The following is a 24,806-nucleotide window of genomic DNA, read 5'->3' on the forward strand; positions in this document are numbered from 1 at the left end:
AATTACATTATTGAATAATTAATTTATACCTTATACTTAGCAAAATGCACTGTCATACTTAATTTGGACAATAATCCCGAGAGATGGGTACTATTTTTTTCCAACTTCATTGGGATACAATTGACATCTAACATTGTGTGAAGTTTAAGGCATATAATGTGATGATTTGTTACACATACATATCTTGAGAAATGATCACCACAGAAAGGTCCATGAATGCAACCGTCGTGCCATACTACTTTTTTCGCCAGTTTTGCAAGTAAGGCCCTGAAGCTCAGAGAATTTAAGTGATTGACCATGAAGAGCATGCAGAATGGGGATTCTAACCCGCTGGATTGTGGGCCAATTCAGGGCATCCTGGGGCACCACTTAGCTGCTTGACTGCGCAGAACTTCAGAGCTGTCTTCAAGTACAGTTTTCCTTGTGTTCCTGTGTCTCTCTTCAAAATATAATTGCAGGAATTCTAACTTTTTAAAAAGATTCATAGCAAGAGGCTTCAAACTTGAGAGCTCTCAAAGTAAGTTTAAATGATGACTTGATATTTAAAATATCCATTTACATGTAATCTGCAAGACCCACCTCTGATGCAGTCTCATGGCATGGTTTAGGGGATTATTTTAAACCAAGGCACTAGTGGGATGTCATTTGGCTTCTATAAAATGGCTTTCTGGGCACCTTTAAATCTATATACTGTGCAGGAAAAACTGATGACCAAAGATTCTCATCTGATAGAATCGTTACACTTTGAGCCCACAGTCCCCTCTTCCCATCCATCTATATGTGTCTCTCTCTGTTTCTTTGAGCGTTTGTCCTTCTCTCTCTCTAAGCCCAAAAAGAGGGATGCCTGGGTGGCTCAGAGGTTGAGGGTCTGCCTTTGGCTCAGGGTGTAATCCTGGAGTCCCAGGATCCAGTCCCACATTGGGATTCCTGCATGGAGCCTGCTTCTCCCTTTGCGTGTGTCTCTGCCTCTCTCTCTCTGTGTGTGTCTCTCATGAGTGAATAAATAAAATCTTAAGAAAAATAAAAAAAGAAAAGAAGCATTTCATTACCTTCCTCTTAATGTATACGTCCATCCACACACGTGCATGGTTTAGACATCTTTTTTTATTAAGCTCCAGCTTTCCAGCTATGTTCTTGTAAAGCCACTCATCCCCATATGGATCTGCTTAAGAGCCATCATTCAGTGGCTACACAGTGGAACTTTCCAAAGTGTTGCTTTTAGTGCCTGCCTGATAACTCAGGGTGATATTCCTCTCATTTGTTTTTTATTTTTTCTAATCCATATATTTTTTATTTTATATTTTTCCCTTTTCCTTCCTTTATTTTTTATTTTTTTAAATAATACATTTATTTTTTATTGGTGTTCAATTTGCCAACATACAGAATAACACCCAGGGCTCATCCCGTCAAGTGCCCCCCGCATTTTTAATGAAATTTGTGTATATAAGCATGCATGTGTGTATTTTTGTATGTGTGTATGTGTGTGTGTGTGTGCAGGTGGCATGTGTATACCAGTCACACAGCTAATTCTTCATTCCTGGGAAAATAAAGTTAAATATATATATATACTCAGAGCCATCTTTTTGGGACCGAGGCATATTTAAGAGTTGGAGGCCCCATCATATGTCACATTGAACACAATAAAATGTGCTCACATCCCACATCAAGTATTTTTATTTTTACTGAATTTGAAACAATTTCCCTTGATTTTATAACTATTTGGCTATGGCTGATAATTTGTAATTGGCCATGATTCCTTAGCCAACACAGTATGTAATCAGGAATTCCTGCGAGGTACAAAAATCTTACCTAGAAGCTATTTTCAAAGATGTTAAAATTTTTATGAATACTGAATCTCACAATTAATGAAGTTGAAATAATATTCTATGGTTTGGACAATTAAACATTTATTTCAATTTATTAGTTTCATTTTATATTTAGGGGCTGGTATACACATTTTTTCAGATCCCAGATGCTTTTCTGAATTTTACAAAGCTCCAGGCACTGTGGGCCACCTTGAGGTATGTTCCAGCTAGAGGCAGATAACCAAAGTGAGAAGCATAGGCATGATGGGCTCAAAGGACTCAGGTTGGGGTAAAAATATGTGCCAGCTGGCATAAGAGCACAGGTTCAGGAGTATTTAATTCAGACTCTGAAGGAGGTAAAAGGGACCTTACTCTGAAATGAGTGACATTTGACCTGAACTTGAAGTCCAATGGAGCTGTCTGGCAGAGAGAGCACAAGAGGGCAGGCATTACAGCAGCAGGGAGAGCCCATGCAAAGATATGCAGCAGAGTAGGGCGCATGGAAACAGATGGAGGCTGACTGTCCTCATGTGTGCAGGGGGAGTGCCGTGCAATGGGGGCTAGGGCTGAGCATCCCTGCACTGGTAAAGCACATCATGAAGGACCTTGTGCCCCAATAACTGTGCCCTTAATTTTATCCTAAGGGCAGTTGGGGGGGGGGGCTGTCACTGAATACTTTGAATCAACAGAGATGGAGATGGAAATATCTGAAAAAGTATTTGGGTGGGAGAAATGAGAGGCTTGGTAATTCTCTGCGTGTGGAGTCTGGTGAGATCTTCCTATTTCCAGCAGAGTTGACTAGGTGGTTCACCATCACTATCTCGGGCTGCACAGGGCAGCGGCGAGACCCAGAGACAATTGGGTTCAATGCCAAGTGCAGGGGCTGTGTGCCGGCTGCTGCCCATGCCATAAGGAGGGTTTCCAAAAGGCAGAAGGAAACCTGAAGTTGGGGACCAAAAATAAGTCTTTAATGTTGATGGGAGCCCAGTTTGGAAGTAGCAAAAGACTTTGTATGCTGATCTCAATTTCTCATTTTCTGGCCTAAATGTGTCACTAATATCCTCTGTCAGGCTCTCTGACCAGACCAACTCTGCACACACTCTGTTGATTCCACACATCCTAAGAGCTCTTGGCCTGCCAGGGGCTCTTTCTTCTTGCCCAGTCATCTGTGAATATACCTAATTCAGAAGGTGAATACATTTAAATGGCTTAAACATAAAAGGCAGGTTGCCAAGCGACTGGGAATCTGGAATAGCCTTGTCAGGCTACGTAAGGAAGAACTGGCAGGTCACCACTATAAGCATTTGGATTGGAACAGCAGCGACGATAACCCTTTTTCTCTTTCTTTCTTATTTCTTCCCTCGCTCCCTCCATCTGCCTCTTACAGGAAACGAGCAGCTCAGCCTTAATTTTAAAATTAATTTCAAAATGTCATAACTCCATTGCATTCCACGTACCCATAACAGTTCATGGTTCTGTATGCAGAGTACCTAGGCAGCAAGGTTATTTGCCTACTCTGGCGTCCCCCCACTTTCCCTAAACACCGGCAGCCTCCCCACACAACCTGGGCCACACCTTTTCTCGATTGCAAAAGTAAAAATTTCCATGGCGCAAAACACATTACACAACTATTGAAATTTCCTGGCACGGTTTCAGGTTTAAACAGTTCTGCTCCATTGTCAGGTGGTGACATATGTTTTGGGCTTAAGACTCTTAAATTTTCTCCTCCTACCTTATTGGTCCTTATGACTCAGGCCCGTAATTTATTCGTTGTGCGGTTTTTGCTTGGTGGTTTATCTGCTGTCTTAAATAGCTGGAGCTGGAAAGAGTTTGGGGGAAGCCAAGATTCCTGAAAGACGCTGTGCTGATGAGGGCAGGCTCTCAAGTTTATTAATTTATAATTTAAAGAGAATTGTGCTATTTGGCTATTTAAAGATGTCCAATCAGGGATCCCTGGGTGGCGCAGCGGTTTGGCGCCTGCCTTTGGCCCAGGGCGCGATCCTGGAGACCCGGGATCGAATCCCACGTCGGGCTCCCGGTGCATGGAGCCTGCTTCTCCCTCTGCCTGTGTCTCTGCCTCTCTCTCTCTCATTCTCTCTGTGTGTGACTATCATAAATAAAAAAAAATTTAAAAAAAAATAAAGATGTCCAATCACATGAGAGAGCACGTTTCCCCCGCACAAAGCTTATCTGTTCCTTCCCTTCTTCATGGGTGTGTGTTAACATCCTGCTCCAGCAGCCCATGGTAACCCCACAGGGGCAGAAGCTTTGCTTCTGGAGGAAACTCCGTCTGTCTTTGGAACCTAGAGCCTGCTCCCTCAGGCACTTTGGATTCTTCTCCCGTTCAAATATGTTCAGGCGAATAGTGGGAAAGAACAAAGCAAGAGACCCGTTGTATGTGACCTGGGCGCAGAGTGATTCATTAGAATATTTCAAAGTTTTCTGAGCAAAGCCTATAACTCTTTCATTTCTTTCTTGAAGATTCATAGGTTTCGGTGACTTATATTATTCCTAAACCAAGTAATACAGCTAAATGTAATAGAGCTAGTATAACAAGGTGGGCTGTGTCGGCTGAGTCTTCATGGAGCATGAAAGGGTCTCCTTCCCTCTCATGCTGGTTATTTATATTTCTCAAGCACACTGTGATGTACGCTCTGTTGATATCGTGGCCAGGCCAGGAGTTCTGGCCAGAGATTGCTATGTCTTTTCAAAACCTCCATTTAGAAATAACTGGTAGTGATTTGGCCCCACGCTGAATGGTTTGTAGGTGACAGAGTCCTCCTGGGGCCTCCTGAGCTTGAGGGAGTTAGTTAATGCCCTCCTCTGGGCAGCATTCATTCGACTAGGGAGTTCGGGGGCAGAGGAGCCAGTGCCCTGGGGTACAAGTGATCCCACAGATCCCAGGCAGAATTGCAAACATCCCTAACTCAGATCAGCTGATGCATTGGGGCGGGGCGGTGGGGGGGGCGGGGGAGAGTGCAGCAGCATCTGTCTGCAATTTTCCTGATGCGATTACACACTTCTCCCAAGTGACTGTCATTTCTGTGTGTAGTAAATTCCTCAAACCCAATCCAAATACTCTATTATCATACTGTATATATTATGTATCATTATGGCACAGATGTATTAGTTTTTATTTCCAGCATATTATAATATAACAAAACCTCCTGAAAAATCTGTACAGTTTGACGCAGATGAGGAAATGCAGATGAATTTTCTCACATTTATTCAGAGTCTAAAATTATTATCTCAGCCTCGATTATACCACTTCCTCTTGGTTATCTGAAAATTGCCCAGGAATAGATTTCTTGATTTTCTCTTCATTTATACCCATTATCCAAACCTACTTTTTTTTAAATATATATATATATATAGTTCGGAGACAGAAGGGTACCAAGTAAGACGGCAAGATTGCCCTTTGCAAAGAAATATGAGTTTATAATATATCAAAATTGAATTGTTTCATGAGAAAGGAGGCAATGGAGCAGAATGTTTTGTTTGGGGAGAAAAAGCCTTATTCTTTTATTCATTTCCTCACTACCTCAACGATATTCCTTTGGAGTTTAATATACTTCTACCATTAGGTGTGGTGAAGGGTTTCCGTTGAGAGAGTCAATAGAAGATCTAGGGCTGTCTTATTCAGGTTAGTAGTCATGAGCCACATGAGGCTGTTGAGCAGTTATACGTGATTAGTCCGAATTGATACGTGCTGAAATTGTAAAATACATGCCAGACTTCTGATGACTTAATATCCTAAAATGTAAAATATCCCACTGACCATTTTTGTATTGATTATACACCGAAATGGTGATATTTTGGATCTATTGGATTAAATACAATTTATTATTAAAATTAATTTCATATTTTTATTTTAGAGAAATGTAGCTAATAGAATACATGGAATTTCACACAGCATTTCTGTGGCTTGTGTTATGTTTCTGTTGGACAGGGAGAACTTTGCTGCTCTGAGTGTGGTCTTTGGACCAGCCATGTTGGCACCCTCCCAGGAGCTTAGTGGAAATGCAAGATCTCAGTCCCCATTCCACAGTTACTGAAACAGAATCTGCTTTTTCACAAGATTTCTGAAGGATTTACAGGCACCATCCAGTTGGAGATACATTGCCCTAGATGAGAGAAGTTTCCAGAAGGCCAAAATTCTTTCACTCTCAATAAATAACTATTTCCCTTGGGAAATTGGGAGTTCTTTGAGGATAGATTCTCAGTCTAGAATCCCTTGGTATACCCAGTGTTTGATACTGTGTTTGGGACACAAAGAATACTCAATAAATGTTGAATAAAAGAATGGGTGCATCATCCTGTCTATTACTTCATGGATGGAAACTTTCACAATGGCCACAGGAAGTGATAGAATCAGATGGGTGATCCCTATTGAAGGCTAATAATTTAAAGTAATGTCTTTTTATGGCATCCTTTTGGTATCTGAAATCCAGAGCAAGGTGTCATTGTTAGATGTAAAGAACCCACTGGCCTCCCTGTCTGGACTTTGGAAACCTCATTCTGACTGTGGTATGGAAAAATATCTTCACTGGAGCAAAAGTATAAATTAGATCCTGATACTGCCCTACTCAAGGCCTCCATGATTTTCCATCACAAGTAAACAGTCTTTATGCATAATCTGGCTCTTGTCCACATCACACACTCTGTTTCAGCCCCGATTAACTGTGTGTCTTGAGCTGGCTGAGTTTCTTCCACCCAAGGGGGTCATACTTAGGTGTCAACTCCTTAGAAAGCCCTTTCTTGATCATCCTTTCTAAAATGATAACTCCATCCCTCCTCTGGATTTTCTATTCTTTCCCCTCTGCTTGATTTATTTTTTTCATAGTACTTATGTGGTGTTATTTTTTGCCTTCCCCACTAGAAGGCAAGCTGCTGACAGCTAGGACTCTGACTCTCACTGGTGTAGTGCCAAGACCTCATTATAATACCCAGTGTTTCTTAAGAGCACAATAAAACTTATTGAATGAATGAATGAATTTTGGGGGAAAAAACCCAAATGAATTAATATGTTGTGACATAATTGGGCATGGAGGGGCTAATGACAGGAGCTTATTAGAGTGGATTACACCCATCTACTCAGCAAACATCGTCTGAAATGTACACAGCTTTAGAAAGAGAGAAAAAAGGTTTGGGAACTAGAAGGAATAGCTCAGGCAACATTGCAGAGCCAAGAGAGGGAAAGGACATACTGTTTTGGGAAATAGCATGAAGCAGAGGGAAGAATACTTGGTTCAGGAGTGATGGGAAACAAGACCAGACAGGCTGACTGAGGCCTGCTGGTGGGGGCTCTCAGTGAGGATCCTGTGAGGAGCGGAGACTCCAGTACAGTTTATGATTGTGGAAGGCGATGCAGTCAGATTTGAAGTTTCTATTTGTTTTTAGCTCACTGGGGTTGCTGTGTGGCTAGAACAGTTGGTGAGGAGGAGGTGCCTGCCTGCCGTGAAGAAGCAGGAGGGATGGATGATGGAGCAAGGACAAATGAGGGAGGGTAGGGCTTGGGAGGTCCTGGGCATTAGTGGGGAACTCGTACTTTAAAATTTCCCTCCCTGCTGAGTGTGGGATTTGGAATTTGTGAAGAAGTTTAAGGAAGTTCAGGAAAGGATTCATGGGCTGCTAATGGCAAGATTGTGACCCTCCAATCAATTTCTATGGCTCATCAAGCGTGAAGAGCCTGCGGTCTGCCTTTGCTCCATGGCTTCCTCCTTACTGTGCCAAGACTCCTCAGTGGGGCATACAGGCCATGAGCATCTTCTCTCCCCTCTCTGTCAGCACACACGCCACTTCTTCTTGGTGAAAACTAAGAAATCTTTTCACAGAAAGAAGTCACAGCTTCTCAAGCTGTGTGTCATTCATTTGGGGGTATGGAGGTCACACCTCAGGCTTTGAGAGGAAGGCAGGGAGCAAAACTGGAAGGGGCAAGATCTTGTCCACTTCTTGCCACTGGAGGAATCTGCAGTCTGGTCAATTTCTTATTCTGATGGCAAATGGCCAGGAAGACCGTAGCTCAAGAGTTTGCTAAGGAGGTCACATAAGCAGATAGACCCTGCTCCTCTGGGAAGGATCATGTCCCATTCCCAGGGGCAGCAAGAGAGATCCAGCCCAACTTGGCTGTTCTGAAGCCAGTTATTAGCAGTGATTACCTGCATTCTTTTTTTTGCACTGCCTTCTGACTTCTAACCACTTCACCGCTTATTAGTACTTGCATCTGAATGCTGGAAGAAGTGAAAAAAGAGATGAAGCTTCACATAATTTTGCTTCTTGTCAGGAGCTCTATTAAAATAATACAGGAGGATATAATAGAACCAGAGGGGATTGAATCCATTGGCTAAAATGTTTTATTTTTATCTACCATATTTCATTTGCCGGTGGTAATCACTGAATTTAGTGCTGCAAAGACCTAAGAAAGCCTTATTTTATAGGTCAGGAACTGAGATTTCAAAAGAGTTTAATTTTCCCAAATCCATTTAATCAGTACAAGACAGAATCCAGTTGCCTGGTTCATAATTTGTGTGATACTTGATTGCTCCTCAATGTATCATCATGTATTGTCTCAATAGGATTCATTTCAGCCTTCCTCTGAAGTACACACACAGAACAATGCATGGTCAAATGAAAAGAACATTGGATTTTGATTCAGAGCACCCCAGTTTTTTTTTCTTGCTTTCTCTCTTGCCTAGCCTTATAAACAACAAGAGAATAATGCCTCTCTTCCTACTTCACAGATTTACTGTGAGGACCAAAGAAATAATGGAGGTGAAGATACCTTCTCAGCTGCAGGGTTCTCTCCCAATGCCATCCTTATGTTTCCATATGATCCCACACTTTTAAAAAGCCCCAATTCTTTACTCATCTGTCAGAGATCCAGCTGTTATGATAACATTGAATAGAATTAAAATGTTCTTTTAGTTCATATTGTTGAGGAAATTCTAAGAAATTAGAAATGTATGAGGAATAAGTGATGCAACCTTTGGAGAAAAGGAAATGCTTCATTATTTACAGAGGTTAGGATTGTCTACTGCTAATTTCAACATGATCAATGTTTCAAAAACAAGATTATAAGAAGTTTTAAGAACTTGAAAATTCCTATGAAAACATTCTCCCTTCTTTTGGAAACCATGGAAAGAGAATGTGTGTAGCAGAAAACAAAAGCATGCATTCCTGCTTCTGCAAAATGAGGAGACAAACTTCTCAGTACTTGTAAGGGCTGTTAAAGGAGCCAAAGTCTTGCAGAATCCTGGTGGAAGGAACATGGAAAGAAATGGAAAACAGAGTTTAGCATCAGGAGTGTCATGTTCCTATACTCAGCAGATATACTTTTCAGAACTGAAGATGAGATGAATTCATTTTCAGACAAATGGAGGAACCTCAGAAAGTAAGAGTACGCAATTCTAGCAGACCCATGCTAGAAGCAATACTAACAGGTGATTTTTCAGGCAGAGGGAAAATGAAACATAGATGCTGGAAGGGGAGAAGCATAATTAAAAAGGGCAAATATACAATTTAATTGATATTAACATCATGTAAATGTTTTGTGAATTTTAAGATGTATAATGGGATTTAAAGTAGATTATATCATATGATGATAAAGCAGAGGTGCGTATTATAATCCCTAAGGTAACTAATTAAAGAATAAAAGACATGTAAGTATCACATTAGTGGTAAAGAAAAAGGGACAATGTGAAAAAATATGCAATCAATTCAAATGAAGACAAGATAGGACAGGAAATAGATCATATAATAGTTAAGGTGAACAGAGAACAAATAATAAAATGATAGTGTTAGTATATCATTAATTGCATCAAGTGTAAATAGATTAAATATTAACAATTAAAATAAAATAATGCTAGATCAAATAAAACACAATATCCAACTATATGGTACTTCCAAGAAATAAACACCTAACTAAAAATTATAGAAAGTTTGAAGATAAAAGGATGAGAAAAGATACATGTTGTAAAAACTAACCAGAAGAAATCCAGTCTATATGAATACAGACAAATGAGAAGCTAAGGCAAAATGCTTTAGGAGAAATAGAGAGATACCTTATAACAATAAAAAAATTCAGTTAGGACAATGAAATGATTCTAAACCTAGTTTCAGTTAATAGAATAGCTTTAAAATAATTAACAACATTTTAAGGAGAAATGGATAAATCTGAAATCAATCTTTAGAAACTTGTGACATACCTGTTTAGTAACTCATAGTATAAGGACACATAATACCAAGCAAGAATATAGAAAATATGAATAACATGACTAACAAATCTGATATAATTAGTGTATATGGAACATAGCAACCAACAACATTCTTTTAAATACCTGGATGATGTATTTAAAATTTTATCATATGCTAAGCTAATGATCTAAATATCATTTCAGGTTCTTTTTAAAAGAACAAAAATATGAAAGGCAAAGAAAGTGGAAGGAAGGATAAATAAAAATTATAAGCAGAAATTAATGAAAGAAATGATTTTACATTTTTTGGAAAAAATTAAAATGTTATGCCCTTTTTGAGAATTATTAAGGAAAAAAATCACTCTGTATCAGAAATAAAAATAAGAGACCATTATACATAACTGATAAATTATGGAACACTACATCTGAAACTAATATGTTGGCTAATTGAATTTTTTTAAGAGATCTTTACTAGAGATTCTTAGATATAATGAGGGATTTATGCCAATAAATTTGAAAGTATAGTTTTCAATGCAAAATTACAGAAAAGTATAGCTACCAAATGGACATAAGAGGGAATAGAAAGTCTCAACAGTTGGGTTTTTATTACACAATTTGAATATGTTTTAAAATAATTTGAGGGCGCCTAGGTGGCTCAATCGTTGAGCATCGGACTCTTGATTTCAGCTCAGGCCATGATCTCCAGGTCCTGGGATTGAGCCCCACACTGGGCTCCATGCTGAACAGAGAGTCTGCTTCTTTCCCTCTCCCTCTACCCCTCCTCACCACTCACATGCACACACTCTCTTTCTAAAATAAATAAGTCTTTAAAAATAAAATAAAATAATTTGGATTTGTTACTATATAAATTAGATTGTTATTCAAGTCTTCTGAGAAGGAAAATTCTAGGTTCAGATAGCATCTCCAGGAAATTTTACCATAAATTTAAGGAAGAAATATTTCCAAGCTTCAAAAATCTTACACAGAAAAGAAAAAGAGATAATGGTTTCTGACTCATTCTAACCTTGATAACTAAGCCTGACCATGACATTATAAGAAAAAAATTCCTTCCAGGTCCATCTGTCCCATGGGACATAGATACAAAAATTATAAAGAAATACTGAAGGGACACTGGGGGGCTCAGTGGTTAAGGTCTGCCTTCAGCCCAGAGCATGATCCTGGAGTCCCGGGATCAAGTCCCACATCGGGCTCCCTGCATGGAGCCTGCTTCTCCCTCTGCCATTCTCTCTCTCTCATGAATAAATAAATAAAACTTTGTTAAAAAAAGAAATAGTGAAAGGGAATAAAGGGGAAAGGAGAAAAATTAGTGGTAAATATCAGAAAGGGAGACAGAACATGAGAGGCTCCTAACTCTGGGAAATGTACTATGGAGTGGTGGAAGGGTAGGTGGGCGGGGGGTGGAGGTGACTGGGTGACGAGCACTGAGGGGGGGTATTTGATAGGATGAGCACTGGGTGTTATTTTATATGTTGGCAAATTGAACACCAATAAAAAATAAATTTATAAAAAAATAAATAAAAAAGAAATAACTGAATCCAGAATTATATTAAAGGATAATATAATCAAATTGATTATATTTTGAGAATGTCAGGTTGAAAATACCACCCAGTTGAAAAAAAATGCCTTCAGGTTTGGAGAGGAAAAATAAAATTGTTGTTTTTTGCAGAGAATAAGATTGAATATGTAGAAAATGCTAAAGGATATTATGGTAGGGAAAATGTGATTCTCAACTTTTACATCATATCATAATCCAAAATTAACTTGAAACACCTTATGTAAACAGATCTGAATGTTAAACTTAGACTAACTCTTGCAGAAGAAAATTATTGTCACAATGAGTCAGGCAAAGATTTTTTAGTAAATCACAAAATATCCAAATTACAAAAGAAAAAAGTGCATACATTTGGTTTTATTAAATAAGAAACTTGTACTTCAAAATACATAGTCCAGTAAATGAAAAGGTAATCCAAATACTTGAATAAGAATATACTGAACGTGCATCTGCCAGAGGATAACATTTAGAAGATATCAAGAACCCTTCACACTCAATAATAAGACAAACAATCTGATTTTAAAATGGGCAAAAGATTCAACCAAGTACTTCACTTAAGAAGGTATGGAAGTAGCTAAAAAACAACGCACAGTTCTCAACATCATTAGTCATCAGGGAAATGCAGATTGAAACAACAATTAGACACTACATCCCCATTAAAAATTAATAGCTAAAATTAAAAAGCCTGACAATGTTAAGGGTTGATCAGGCAGAATGGTATAGACTCTGGGAAACAGTTTGGCAGCCCCTTGTAATAACCTACTATAATATTAACCTTATCATAATATGCACAAATTCTATAGGTAGGTATTCACTCCAAAGAAGAACATGTATGCAAATTATTAAAATAGCTTTATTCATAGTAGACTTATTAAACTAGAAATAGCTCAAATGCTTAAACCAATGTTTGATTGAATTGAGTTGATGAAACAATGGTGGCATATCCATTGCTTTGTGGCACACTGGAATATAAATCCATGGCCAAAAGGAACAGATTTTTGATACATACATACGACAATGTGGATGACTCCCAAAAGCATTATGCTAAGTGAAAGAAGGCAGACAGGAAAGTTGTATGCTGTATGAATCAATTCTTATGAAATTCCAGAGCAGACAACACTACTGAGATGAAAAGCAGATCACTGGTTACCACAGGCTAGGGATGGGTAAGGGAGTTGCCTGCAAAACAGAATGAGGGGGATTTTTGTGATGGTAATAATGCTCTATATTATGATCATAGTAGTTTTACAGTACTGAATACATTTGTCAAAATTCACTGAATTGTAAAATTAAAATTGGTGAAATTTATTGAATGTAAATTATGCTATAAATAAAGCTAATTAAAAAAGTGATGGAACACACAGTGCAGAAAATGTACATCGTATATTACCTTTGGTGGGAAACAGTAGTATATTTTAAAATGTGTAAAGATTTTTCACCACACCTGTTTTCAGATTTTCTCTTTTTTTTCAGAATCTACTTTCATTGACAATTTTTCCCATGTTTGTTTCTTCGCCTCCGTCCTTACCCATCAATCAAGTTATTTTTTTAAAGATTTTATTTGTTTATTTGAGACAGAGAGAGTGTGAGTGAGCATGAGTGAGTGTGGGGGGGGAGGAGCAGGCCCCTCCTGCCCCACCTGAGCACAGCCCGCCCCCCACCGCTGACGTGGGGCTTGGGGCTCGATCCCAGGACCCTGAAATCAGGATCTGAGCTGAAGTCAGACACTTAACCAACTGAGCCACCTAGAGACCCCAATCAAGTTGTTTTTATCTACATTCTTCCAGAGTAAAGGGCAAGGTAACCTTCCTGGACTTTGGAAATCAGACTGCTCTTTTGGCCATTTCTCCCACCTCTTAAGCCCAGTATCTGAGTCTTCAGCTCCAGTGAGAATTGCTGTCTGATCACACCCCTGCATAAGGATTTTCCATGGGACTTTCACAACTTGCAAGATGGTTTTCAATCTCCTTAACATTGGTTCCAAAGGTCTACAGACATAGGTGCAAATCACGTTATGGTTTCACTCCCATTTTACCTTCCGTGTAACTTAGAGCTTCAGCCACATCAAAGCACTTTACTCTTCTTCAGGTGTTATGTGCTCTATGCCCTCATTATTTTGCAAAGTGCTTTTACTTACCCTTTTACTATCACCTCCTTCCTTTCTTTTCTTCATCTGGTGAACTCTCACTAGACAAACCAGATCCAATGTTACCTCTTCTGTGAAAATCCATTTCTTTCCTCTTTCTCCTCTGTGGTTTACTATTTGAAAATATTTTGCCTTTGGGAGAGTTGGCATATGATCATTATATTCTGAAGAGGAGAACATTCTAGATAGGGATATAGTGGATGTAAAAATTGCCGAGCTGACCTCCACCCAGAGATGTGTCCTATGTATAGATAGATACTTCAAATGAATGTTACAACTACACACAAATGGGATCCACTGTAATGCAGCTCTCTTGCCTGTGTTTTGTCACCCATCGTTGTGTCACAGATATCTTCTAGTGTCAACAAAAAGATCTAGGTGCCATTTTAATGCTTGCATAGTATTCTGTTTATGAATCCTTTTCTTAACTAGTTTCTATGGGTGCACATTTAAGTCATTTCCAGTCGATCTCATCATTATAAATAATGCTGTAATGAGCATTCCACTATGTTTTGAAAATGTCTTGACAAATGACCCTGATCACACTGGATCATAATTATCTGTGTGCCTGTCTTTCCCACTAGACTATTATTAGTTCCCTGAAGGCAAAAACCACTATTTCTCTTAGAATCTCCAGAACCTTGCAGAGTGCCAGTAGGAGTTTAATAAATGTTGTTGAAAGAAAAAAAAAAAGAGTAAGTGGATGGCTGTTTATATAGTTGGGTACACACGAGTATCATCACACATGTCTTCAGTTCTTAGTTCTTCGTTGGCTGTGAGCCCGATATCTCTTAGGCATTATATAATCCCCTACTTGTTTCTAACTTCTTTTTACAGATGTTATTACCACTGACATAAATTCAATACTGAGCTTTAAGAATCAGCATATTGCCAAACCATGACTCCCCTATAGAGTTTGGTGACCTCCGGAATAGATTTTATAAATTACAGAGAAAAAAAATACAGATACCTGATACTCTTTGCCCTACCCTAAGCAGAAATGAGTTTTTAAAACTGAAATTGTCAATAGCAAGAAAAAAACACATGGTATGTGTGTCGCATACTATTTACAGCTGTTGTCTATTATGGGTTCTCTGGAGCACCATTTGCTGCTGCAACTGAATGGTCTCATAAGTTTAACTCACCAATACAACTGTAAAATTGTCTTAAATCACAGAGGGAACAGAGAAAAATCAACTAGAAATGGCTAACATGCTGCTTATGTCTTCATGGGAACCCACAGTTTTCCCGGTTTGCTTCATCAGGATGTTTAGAACAGCCTGTTAGGTCTTGTGGTGTATTACAATGTAGCAGATTATCAACCTGACCCTCAAGAAAAGGAACATTGTGCACATCTCTTTGCAAGGCTGCATTTGCTTTATTGATTAACGCACTGAATTGCACTGGGTAGCAGGCAATGGGAGCCAACTGGCCCAGACAATGAGGGTGTTCAGTTGGTATTGGAAATTTACAAGAGCTTAAGCTATTTTTTATTTCTTCTTGCTGGGCTGGGAGTACTTACTATTGTTGTTCCATATGCTGTAAACGCACTTAGTTCAAAGATCACAAAGAGAGGGGTATGGAATTATAGAACTGAAAATAGTCTGCTGATTGGGTATGAATTCATCAAGCCTCTTTCTCCACAAGCTTTTTATTGGAGTGCCAATACGACTTGCTTTGGAAAGAGTGAGATGTGATTGTGAGCAAATGATAGAGTGGGCAAGTTGGCCTTCAGTTAGGTTCAGCTCTGCTCATCTAGCTGACTGAATATCTCTTTTCCTCCTCAATATGCCTATTTAGTAAGTTCCAGTTAGCAAATCATTAATCTTACACTGCAGGACACCCAATCCAGTACTCCGTTTCATCAGAAACTTCCATAACTCATTTTATAGAAAATGGTGGGACTGGAATGTGAACTCTGGAAATATGGCTTCAAAAGTTGTTCTTTACTCGATAGGCCATATTATCTCTGATTCAGCAAATGTATGATCTACAATAATGTCAAAATGATTTTATAAAGCACAGACTTTGGAATGCCTTTCTTCCACTGAAAAATCATCATGGAATCTCTACCTTTTTTTTTTTTTTAAAGTTTTATTTATTTTATTTGAGAGAGAGAACACTCTTGAGAGCACATGTGTGAATTGAGGGAGGGGCACTGGAAGAGGGAGAGAATCTCAAGTAAACTCTGTGCTGAGAGCATATCCTGTCTCCTCCAGAATTGGGTCTGGTACTCAGAAAGAAAGGGAGAAAGGCTAGTGGACAGACAGACAGCAGTTTGTGCCATATGTGTATGTATAGTTTATGCATACATATATATTATATATGTGATGTCATAAGCAAACATTTATGCTTTTATTGGTAACCAATGATTCTTCAATAGGCCCCATCACAGCATATCAGTGAGACACTGACTCCATGATTGAGAACTTCTGATCTATGGAATAAAGTCCAAAACCCTAAACAAAATATATTAGGAAGAATTTACTAGTTTGACACCAGCCTTCTTTTCTAAATCCACATTCCATAATCCTCAGTCCTTTGTTTCAGCCTTGTGGCTTCCTTTGGTCTTCAACGTTCCAATTTTTATTCCTCTGTCACAGAAGATGCTTTTTCACCTTCTCCCCTGTAGAATTCTATTCATTCTGCCAGACTCAGATCCAATAGCATCACAGCTCTGGAAACATCCTTACCTCTCTCAGATCTGTCTTTGGCACTTTATATACACTTCCATTAACTCCCTTGTCATTATTTGCTTGTGCATTTGTCACTACCAGCAAAGGCTATGGCCTCTTACAGAACAAGGACTATAATTTATTCGACTTTTTATATCCTATGGCTCCTGCAGGTCCTGGAATATGCTCAAGACACCTGTTTAGGGAAAACCAACCAAATATTATCTCCAATATATAAATGAGCTACGAGGGGCTGACATGACATTGCTCTCACCATAGTAAAAATGTACCCATCTCTGCTCCTTGAATTGAGATCTTAGTGGTTGTCAACAGACAGTGTTTTTTTTTTTTTTTTGTCTTAGTGGATGATAATAGTAATACAATTCACCATTACCTGTTCTTTAGCTCTGTTACTGAGTTATTCAATTGTATATTTCTTTGCACAGTTTGTTTCCTCAAAAAGTCTACTGTTTAAGGGAAGAAAAGCCATATTTAACTCATAGTGATTTGAATGAGATGGAAAGAAAGGACTAGCTTAGCTTTTAGGCTGCTTGGTGGCTGGGGTATTTATACTTGGCAAATGTTTAGTTCTTGTCATTCAGGTGGGTTTAGGAGCCATAAGGAATTGGGTGAGGATACAAAAGGAAAAGAGAGTCAGATAACACATACATACACACACACATATAATTGGACACATGAGGTTAGAGGACATGTGGTGAACTTCTGATATGATGCCCCATCTTCCTCCCTCCTTCCCCAAATGTACAGAGTATAGACACCATTAATCAATCCAAACACAATTTTCACCTGAGCCAAGATGTGGTCTTAGAATACATCTCAACATTATGATGGTCCAGATGTTTTCTATCAACAAAGGAAGGAAGACAAGCCCATCTTTCTGTCATCAATGCATTCTCCATAAGGTCTCTTCAGATCGATATTCTCCCTGTGATTGGGCAGAGAGTGTTCTCCTGTTTCTTTTTGCAAGACTGAGATTCCAGGTGCTTCACTCTGGTCAAATCTTTCTTAGTGTTTGAGTTAAGTGTCCTATAGACATAAAGTTCTCAGCCCAAGTTCTGCCCTTGAATCCCATTTCTGATGAGGAATGAGAGGGACCATCCTACCTACAGACATCACAATCAAGATGGGAGAAACGAAGAAGTAGTGAATGGCAAGCCATATACCAAGTGCCTTATTTATATCTTTCTATTTTTATAAAATCCACACAAGATAAGTATCATTGTCCCCATTTTACAGATGAGAAATTAGCCTTGTGGAAATTAAATTATTCACCTAAGATCTTACAACTGATAAGTAGGAAGATAAGATTCTGTTTCAGATTTATGACACACAGCATCATGCCATCGGATTCTGTAAAGTTAATTGTTCCATTGGTGGTCTTGATAAAATCTACTTCTTGGCTTCTTTTCATGCATTGGTAATAGTGTTGAGCTTTCATTTTATACTTTCTTGAGTCTTGCAGACTATAGAGGCATATGGAAAAATGGATAAGTGTAGATCAGGTGTGTATAGGAAACAATCAACCTATTTTGGACTTTATGCCAGTCAGGTATAAGTCTGACTCCTGGAAGATTATCTTGTTGGAAACGGAAAGTGTATTTAGCTTTAATTTCTTGTGTTCTTTTTTCGGCAGGGCAGCGTCCATACCAGGTGATCACCGCTCGAGTGCACCCAGGAGAGAGCAACTCTAGCTGGGTGATGAAGGGGGCCTTGGAGTTCCTGGTCAGCAGTGACCCTGTGGCTAGGCTCCTAAGGGAAAACTTCATTTTCAAGATCATCCCCATGCTTAATCCAGACGGTGTCATCAATGGCAAGTATGTCAGGCACCCAGCTCCATTGGGTCCTCATTTACGTCACAATTGTAACACTTTTTGTTGCTCAGTGGGTATGGTTGGAGAGGCTTTGGTACTCCAGGAGGAGTAAATTCTCTTGGGCTTCGGTTAATTGGTACAATAACAACATACTCTACATACATATGATGTTATGTCAGTTTTTTTTTTTTATTTTGTTTTGTTTTGAATAGAAAGGCATAAACTCATAGGCAATTAATTCCAGAGGGATCCTTAGAAATAATCTGGTGTAACAGCCTTTTTTGTTTTTTTTAAAGGGGAAAATTAGTGTCTATGATAATCAAGTGATTTGCCTAGGTCACATAGTAGGTGAGTGGCAAAGTCAGAACTCAAATTCTGATATCTCTGCAGTGACGATCAGTACTTTTCTTTAGTTACTAACACTTACTGCAGAGAAATATTTATTCTGAGTTGTATTTTACCGAGGTCTACAATATACAGCTCCAATCAGGGTATCATCTCATCTGAATAGAATGGCTGGCATTGTTGAAAATGGCTGTGAAATGGCTGGAGCATCATAGTTGGATGAAGGAGAGATGGAACGGGTTGTGCCTCTCCTCACTGGGTTCCTGCATGCTTTCAGAACACATAATGGGAACAAGGAAGTCCCGTGTCTGATGACATTTGTTGGAAGGAATCAGCATTTTTAGACTTTGTGAACTGAAGCCTAGATACCAGAGCAGGTCCCCAAGGTGACATGGCTGGTGGATGGAGGTGGTAGATTAATGATTACAAATTCTCAAGCCTTGTGGAAAGAAACTAAAGGCTCTCCCTGTGGTCATCGAGGACTCTTCTCACTATAGGCGTGGGCATTTGGTATCCTCTGGGAAAAATAGAACAGAAGATAAATTTAAAAATTGAAAGAAAAATAATTTCAGAGGCTATAAATGGAAAATAACTTACAATTTAAAATGTTGGTATTAAAGAAACAAAGCTACAAGTTTAGAAAACTGAGAAAATAGAGCAATATCAAAAGGTGAAATGAGATAAAAATGAGAATTATTAAAAAACATTAAAAAAGAAAACAAAGGTGTCAAAGAGATAAAATTTAAAATGTCTTCAACTAAATTAGAGACTGTTTTAAGAAAGATAAAATAGCAATTAATTTCTTTAAAAAAATGAAAAACATGTTAAACAGCTGAGAATAGACTAGCTTCAAAGGATAAGCACAAAAAGGAATTTTGATAAGTTAAAAAAGTTAGAAATATAAAGACGATAAAATATAAAAAGAGGATCAGAATACATCCCAAATGATAAAATATATTAAACTATGCCAAAATGCAAGTCAAAGTTATAAACTTTAAAAATAAAATTTCAATAAATACCAAAAAAAAAAAAAAAAAAAAAAAGGGCAAACAAGTAAGGAATTCATGTGTTCCTAGCAAGTTTCCTGGTTTTGTAGCTCCTAGATACCCTCGTTTTTGGTAGAGATTTTTGATGGGCAGAGAGCAGGATCCTTCATCTTTGCCTGTGGTGACTGGTTGGTCTTCAAGCATGTGTGAGGAATAGGAGGCCAAGTCCCTCAGTCGGAAGCATTAATTAGGCCTCTGGCAGCAATTAGCCTTCTTAGATCCCAATCTGGACAAAGTTCTAGAGCAGTGTTGCCTCCCGGGCCAGCAGAACTCAACGGGCTCCTGCCATGTGCTATATTGACTTGTGAGAATAGGTCTAGGACATTAATAAGTGACTCCTTCCTACTTGAGGCTCCCAGGATTTCACTAGCAAGATCTATCAGCCTAAATGGATGGAAAACAGCTCTGCAAGCCATCTTGAGGGACATGATCCTGTTTCAGCATGTTCTAATCCAAGTTGGCTCTTTTCTGAAGTTTCTCTTGCCATTGAATTGTCGAGGGACTGGTAGAGAATGGAAAGAGTACTAGGTTTAGAGTCATAACTCTAGTTTGGAATCTGGCTCTTCCCCTGACCTACTCAGTTTTCCCTTCTGTTGGAAGAGTAAGGGAATATGCTCCCTCTTGACCTGTCTGGGAAAAGGTCTCCTAAGCCCAAGGCAATATTCAAGCTCTGAGATAAGTATCGTAGTTTCTTCCATGACAGCTGCTCACACCTCCAAATCAGGGGCTTGATCCAGGTCTTTGGTTGAAAGGTTAATGTGGTCTCAGTCACAGAGCATCCTCCTGGCCTGGACACAGTCATTTTCAGCTCACAGCTGGTTGTTTTGGACTCCCTAATGGCAGGCCAGCTTCTTGTCAGTGACACTGCCATTCATCATCATTACCATTATTTATTATGACTGAAATTACCCCTTTTTTTTATATAGCATCTTTCATCATGGAGCTCAAGGCACATCATAGATCACTTGGATCAATCAAACAATATTGGCTGAAAGAGACCTGGAAACCATAGTGTTATTTTGCTGATAGGAATTCCACAGGTTGTAGCACATCGTTTTCAAAAGACTCCAGACTACAATAGATGCATAGCAACTCACAGTAAAAGCCCCTAAAAGTCTCAGCTCATGAACCCTTCATAGAACCTACCAGACATATAGTTCATCTAACTTCTGCTTGAACTTTTCCTGTGATTGACATTCCATTTCAGGGCATTACCATTCTGTTGTGCATAACTAGGTGGATTTGTGTTTTTCTGTGCTTTGATTTTTGTCCTGTGAATGTCAAACGTTTTATGCAATCTTACCTTGGGATACCCCAGGGATAAAATTGAATTCCCATTTTACATGCCTTAACTTCCCCATGTGAAGTCCTCTCTGAGTTTAATGTAGTTTCCCTAAACATTGCTTATATGATATTGTTTCTGATGTCCTGATCTTCATCGATTTTCTCTGGGCACATTTTTACTAAAAGATTTCTTAAAGGTATGACATACTCTCTGTGTGGTCTGAACCACAAAGAAGCAGTCTTTGCATAAAGACTGGAGAGTGTAAACCTGACTTTGGCACTTAACTTACTAGACTGTACTTTCAGAAATAATCATGGGCCCCTGTGGAGTTTGCAAGAATGTGTAAAAGTAGAGTAGTTTCCTTTTGTGGTGATGGTAATGGAGCCTCTGAGGATGGCTGAGAGGTTTTGATAATGATGGTCAGAGAAAAAGCCAGGATTTTCTATATAGTGGGTCTTGCCAAGCCAAAGATCTCTTAGCAACACAGGTCTGTAACAGGAAAACAAACTACAAAGATGATTTCCAAAAGAAACAGTCTACCATCTTGCCAGCCTGGTTATTTATATAGAATTGGGCTGAGTTCTAAGGAATCCAGGAGGCTCATTGACTCATCACTCGTTGCTACCTGGGGTAAAGACCAGGGGGGTCAACAAGTTGGGTCAGGGCAGAAGTGACAATGGTGAGTTGTTCAGAGTGTGAAGTGGAGAGAAGCAGGTAATTGCAGAACATGCAAAATGTTGGCATGGTGTGTAAGTGAGGGGGATGAAGAGATCTAGCATGGTTTCCAATTTTTGGACTTTTGTTGTTGGGTAGAATGTAGTGACAAAATAATTTTTATGAAGTCAACACACAGCCCAACATCTTATTCACAGGAGAATCAGAGTATATTGATTCTTAGTATATATACAACTCTACAAACTTGATTTTCTTTTTCCAAGGCCATTGTGGAACAGAAACAAACAACAATAAAGAGCAGAGGGCATACTATAAGTAAACACACAAAGGTATTAAGAAGTAATAGCTGAATGCTCTAGGGGAAACAAATGAAACTATAAAAATCAGATAAAAAATCTTGACAATTTAAACTATCTGGGACCATTTAAAGTTAGTGCCAATATTCCTTTACTCCACTGTGGGTTGTAAAGGCTTTATTTTACAACAATAAGAGAACTCACAGATTTTATATATAAAAAAATCATTCTGCACCTTTTATGGGCTAAAAAAGAACCTTTTTTAATACAGATTTTCTTATGTAATTATAACTATGGCCCCCTAAATGCAGGTCTTCTATTTAATTTCTAGATGTAAAAACTTGAATATGCAGGGGTGAAATCTTGGGTTCAGTTTAAGAAGCTGGCATTACAGAGAGACAGGACCAAGACTTCTGTCTGTGCTATTCCACTTTTCTCTAGGGATTTAAGGGCATTAGAATAAAACTTAAAAATGTTCTAGTTAGGAGGATTCATGTATGTATTTAGTCCTGGTCCTTCAAATGTTAAGGGAACTGAAACCAAAGAGGCAAAAATGAGTTATCCCGGATCAGAAAGTTAGATCAAGGCAGAAATGGCATGAGAAATGGTCTAGATAATTGAAACACATGCACATAAACAAACCTGTGCCCAAAGTTATATGGCTTGCTTGTGACAGAGCTGGGATTTGAACCCACTCTGTCTATCTCCAAAGCCCATGCTCATTTTGGTCTACCAGCCCTTCCCAAACTTGGATGGGGATGTGAATAGAGCCTCAGCCCACTGACTACAATCATCGGGTGGTCTCTGAAATTAATCTTGTTGGCTTGGATCTTCATACCTAGTATGCCTGGGACAAACCAAGACACAGCCTCACAGCCTTCTGTGATTGGGGCTCAGGATGAATGGATTGATTCACCCTCAGTCTTCCTTCATGGGATCCAAATTTCCAGCTTGGCTTTGGCCTTGACACTGACTTGTCCTGCCAACCTTCTCCATTGGAGAATACGTCCTTTCTTGTCACTGCCAGCTTTTGGCTATCGGCAACACCCAGCTAATTTTCAATATTTTTTTGTCATGGAGCTTCCATTCCCTTGCCCATTCAGTAGCAGGATATTCAGGATCACAGAGGGCTGATGATTATCCTCATTGGGCTGATTTCAGGTTGGGCAGGGCCATGTCTCTTTCTGTTTTGACATGCTCAGAGCTTCCCTCTGATATGACTGCAACTCTAACCTTTTAATTTATTTCAAGTCTCTTCAATATAATAACATATAGGGCAGTGGTTGGCTCTCAGACTTTTGGATCTCATGGATCAGTTACATTTGAATAAAAATAGGCCATCATAAGTATGTAACTTTATTATTATTGTTTTTTTTTGTTTTGTTTTTTGTTTTTCAATTTGCACAAGGAAGAATGGAAGATACTCTCTGAGCTCCCAGATAACAGACTGGTGAGGAATTCCACATTGGATGTTGCTTGGGCTGCCTCCCAACCTGCACACAATCATACAGCTAACCCGGAGGTTTGTGTGCTGCATTGTTAGATCATGGCAGATCAAGACATACTTGCTATTTGTATTATGATACATGGTGCAACTGTCCATGAAAGTTCCCTGTCAGTAAGAACAGTATAGTCACTGACCGGATAGGTTATTCCTATTGTCAAGCATCCTGAAAAGAAGCAGGTCCTGGAACCAGAGAGATGCCTGAAAAAAAAATGGGCCTTTAAGAAAGAGAGATAACTCACCTGGGCTTGAAATTGTAGAGACTCTGGTCTAATCAGAGGTCATAGAGGAAAGATGGCATGTACCATTTGGAGGAATACAGAAGAAGCAATCGACCCCTTAAGTGGCTCATTGAGAATGAGAACAGCTATACCTATAATTAGTTCCAAATTTTCTGTGAGTAGTTATGTTCTATCATTTATGCTTTAGTAAGGTGGTAACAAGTCTTCCCATCTTGTCTCAGCTGTGCTATTGAGACTTAAAGAAAATGTCTATGTCCAAGACTGGTGAAGGGGATAAGTGGCCATCATACTTAAACAACTTCCTAGGAGGACAGTAAATAAGAAATACAATAGTTATGTTTTCAGAGTTATACTCAGCAAAATTGGGACATCAAAAAATAGCTTTATTGTTTTGTAATTATAAAATTGATCCATAATACACCAAGATATTAGATGTTTCTAAAGATGAGATTTGGTTCTCACAGGTTCACACAAATTTTTAAATTTAAAAATTTAAAAAGGTATGCAAAAGAAGCCAAGAGATTAATAATTGCAGAGGTATGTTCCACCTACAAGGGTGAGGCAAGGAGGAGGAAGCTGTGGAGTCACCAGAACCCAGGGGTTGGTGTGTGTGTCGGGGGGAGTGGTTTGGTTGCTCTACTTAGAGATTGGTATTGGAACTCTGAGAAGGGAGTCTGACCTGGCCAGGGTTTCAATGGCCCAGGGGGCACAGCTGAGAGGGTTGAAGAGTGTAGAAAGACCTATGTCTGAATGCCAAAGGGACATATCTGCCCACTCACATCACTTGTGAGGGGGCAATGATACTGGTACCTTGCAGCCTAGGAGGCGGGGCTTGACCCAGTTGTCTGCTGCTGCACTATTCTTATTAACTGGAACTGAAACGCAGAGAGGGTGTCCTGTTCTTTCTCCCCCTACCTTTCTCTCTCTCTCAAGTGCCTCCTGTTGGCAGAGCCTAACAGGAGGCCAACTGGCAAGAGAGTCTGAGCTTTGTTAGCTACAGTGTGACAGGGCAGAGAGCTCAGAGGCGATTGGTGAGGAAGCAAGCACAAAGCCTCCATTAACTGAGCTCTGGACATGAACTAGCATCGGGCTGATTACTGTATACAGGTGACTTCTTTGTTTAAAAAAACAATAAAATGGTTTCCAATGGCGGCAAACAAACAAACAAAAATCTTCATGGCAGAAAATAC

At 39.2% G+C, this 24,806-nt stretch overlaps 1 protein-coding gene across 9 annotated transcripts in view; it reads left to right on the top strand.

Annotated features, from left to right (window-relative positions):
* Positions 1 to 24,806, top strand: part of AGBL1 (AGBL carboxypeptidase 1) — a 555,889-nt gene that overhangs the window by 118,749 nt on the left and 412,334 nt on the right. For all 9 annotated transcript variants that reach the window (XR_013364441.1, XR_013364447.1, XM_077871456.1 and 6 more), the window contains exon 13: positions 18,046 to 18,226. Coding sequence is in view for 7 of the 9 variants with exons in the window: in XM_077871456.1 (XP_077727582.1) it covers positions 18,046 to 18,226 (181 nt within the window). In the remaining 2 variants the exon portion in view is untranslated. The remainder of the gene's footprint in view (positions 1 to 18,045; positions 18,227 to 24,806) is intronic.

Source organism: Canis aureus, chromosome 2, assembly GCF_053574225.1.
Source record: "Canis aureus isolate CA01 chromosome 2, VMU_Caureus_v.1.0, whole genome shotgun sequence".
NCBI lineage: Eukaryota > Metazoa > Chordata > Mammalia > Carnivora > Canidae > Canis > Canis aureus.